General features: G+C 33.3%; 1 protein-coding gene across 1 annotated transcript; it reads right to left on the bottom strand.

Annotated features, from left to right (window-relative positions):
• Positions 1 to 685: 685 nt before the first annotated feature.
• Positions 686 to 1538, bottom strand: LOC100575913 (chymotrypsin-like elastase family member 2A). Its single transcript, XM_029492067.1, has 2 exons — positions 1208 to 1538; positions 686 to 1096 (listed from the first exon to the last, which is right to left on the bottom strand). Exons 1-2 carry the CDS (start codon positions 1457 to 1459, stop codon positions 971 to 973), a joined length of 378 nt encoding a protein of 125 aa, XP_029347927.1. The 5' UTR covers positions 1460 to 1538; the 3' UTR covers positions 686 to 970.
• Between the last annotated feature and the right edge of the window lie 1107 nt (positions 1539 to 2645).

Here is a 2645-nt window from a genome sequence, read left to right on the forward strand (position 1 = left end):
TTTTCATGTGTTAGACCTTAGACCAGTATACATTTTTCATTTTTTATTTGTCAGGTCATCTGTTATATCCTGTATAGCAAGAGTCACCAACCTTTTCTTACAAGAAAGCAAACAAATCTAACACCTTAAAATATTTTATGTATCTGGTGATTGACCACTATTTATTTGGGTATATTATTAATATTATTACATGCAGCATAGTAATATTTAACTTTCATTATTTCTCCATCGGAAAATTGTATATTTTTCTTTGCTAATAAATACTATATAAAGCGTAAAATATACTCTATTTACCGAGAGTTGACCCATTCGCTCGACGAAAACCGGTCACGGCCGCGCATGCCACCGCCTCGTTGCAGCCCTGGGGGGGGGGGGGGGTCGTCGCCAGTAGCAGCTGCCTACTACGACGAGCACTGCCGATCGCCGAACACCGCCGAACACCGCCAACCGATCACCGACCACTGGTCTTCTACTTGGGGGGTCTGAATGTTTCGGCGGCTTAGTATGCATGCGCGGAAGTGGGTCAACTCTCGGTAAATAGAGTATAGTGTTTAAGATAGTGTATCAACCGATATTGGTATAATTTATCTTTAATATGATCGACCAATATTCCTCTAAAGATCGACTGGTTGTCGACCATCCGATCAGCCTCCTTGACAGAGCGTTGCCAGGGGGACATTGTCTGGCGCTCGGGCGCCCAATGTACCCACCTGGAGGGATGAGACTGCGCCGTTAAGGCGAGAAGCAGCCAGTTCCGCTTAGATGGTTAAAGGGGGAGACCCCACCGGGACTTGAGCCTTAATACCTCCCCTCACACAGGTTACGAATGGTTGTCGACCATATGGGATGGTTGGATGTTAACCCTGGTTATGACTTATGGCATTGGTTGCAATACTGGATGTTCTTGACGGATGGCCAAGTACTTACAGATAAACAGAAATATTCTTTGTTTAACAAAAATAATAATTTGCTATACGCTTACTTTTATCAGACCTACGTCTGAACCTTCACTAGGGTTACTTAATCGAAAGTCTTTATGTATGTACACTTGTTTTACCTTGTGATATTTAGAATTAGCCATTGGTCCAGCATATACCTAAATATAGAAATTTGATTATTAGTTTCCATGTATTTAAACTTCTTTTTGTGGATGATATGGTATAGTTAGTTAATTACAATGGAACTACCGCATATTAAGTATACTTACTCGTATTAACTTAATCGTTTTATCGAGAAGACAGTGAGTAGCGGTTATAACGAAATATTTTGTTATCAATGATCCTGTGCAGACACTATAATTTGCCCCATTGTCCTCAAATAATAGAATAGTCGTTACGTATGGAAATTCTTTAGGATCATATTGAACGCCATTAGATATAAGTCCTTTGTAATTAGTCGAATTTTGTTCAAACGAACATGCCGCTATAATCGACAGTAATAAAATTATAATATTTTTCATCGTGTCGTAAACGATGGTTGTTTGTAAACATATTATTAATATTAATGTGTTACATAAGTTAATATTTTAATTGTTTTAATTTTTTTTAAATATTTACATTATACGCTTTTATTATCATGACAACACAATTATTTTTAAAACGTATGGCATGATATATCATAACCAGGGTTGGGATTTTATAGCATTTGCACATTTCTTATGAAATGCTTAAAAAATAGCAGAGTAAGCTAAAAATGTGTTTCATGATATAAAGAACTCAAATGAAAAATTGTATTTTGCTTTTTTTGAACTTTTTGAGATTTTTTTGCATTTTTACCTGTATTTGAATCAAAATCAGTCATATTTTATGAAATTATAATTATGTAAACGTGTTTTTAGATTTTTGGCAATCAAATTATTACAATAATTTTGTATTAGGTATTTGATTCTAATTTTGTTATCTACTGATTATGTTGGGTTTTTTTGTCGATTTCTACTGCGATTATTAAGGAATGAGCGTTGAATGTGTTGTATAGTTTTTTTAAATCTTAACTACCCATAATAATTTGTAAGTGATTAAAAAATTATTAATTGATAAATTTCCTTTTTTTTTTATATTTTATTGTTTTTGTTGCATATTTTTAGCGCATATTTAGCGATATTTAAGGTAATATTATAGCGCATATTTATGCAATTTTAAGTGTTATAAAATCCCAACCCTAATCATGACTAAATAAACGGGAATGTCAGAAAAACCGTTCTGCATATATAGTGTGCCCCAGACATGGAATAAACGAGTTCTTTATCAACATCATCACTGAATAGAAAACAATTTAGAATTCTGTTGTAAATGGTAATAAAAATTGAATTAAAATATGGGCGCTTTAGCCACCTCTAAAATTAGGCCTTTGCCTACTAGATTCACATTCCTGACAAAAAAAATATTGAAATTAAAAAATATGAGTAATAAACAGAAAAAATGTTGAAATTCTCTCGCAAAGAATATAGTGTCTACGTATAGATTTAAATAGTGGAAAATAGTCCTGTCGATTACTCGACTGTGTAACGTGTTATCGAAAATTATTTTTCACAATTTTGTTTTTAATTTTTATATTGCTTTCTGTGGAGCTGTGAGCTGTTTAACCAATTTATTATATTCTAATAATGAAATTGATTACATTTGATTACAAATTGATTATATTTAAAG

The sequence above is a fragment of the Acyrthosiphon pisum genome, unplaced genomic scaffold, assembly GCF_005508785.2.
Source record: "Acyrthosiphon pisum isolate AL4f unplaced genomic scaffold, pea_aphid_22Mar2018_4r6ur Scaffold_20724;HRSCAF=21943, whole genome shotgun sequence".
NCBI lineage: Eukaryota > Metazoa > Arthropoda > Insecta > Hemiptera > Aphididae > Acyrthosiphon > Acyrthosiphon pisum.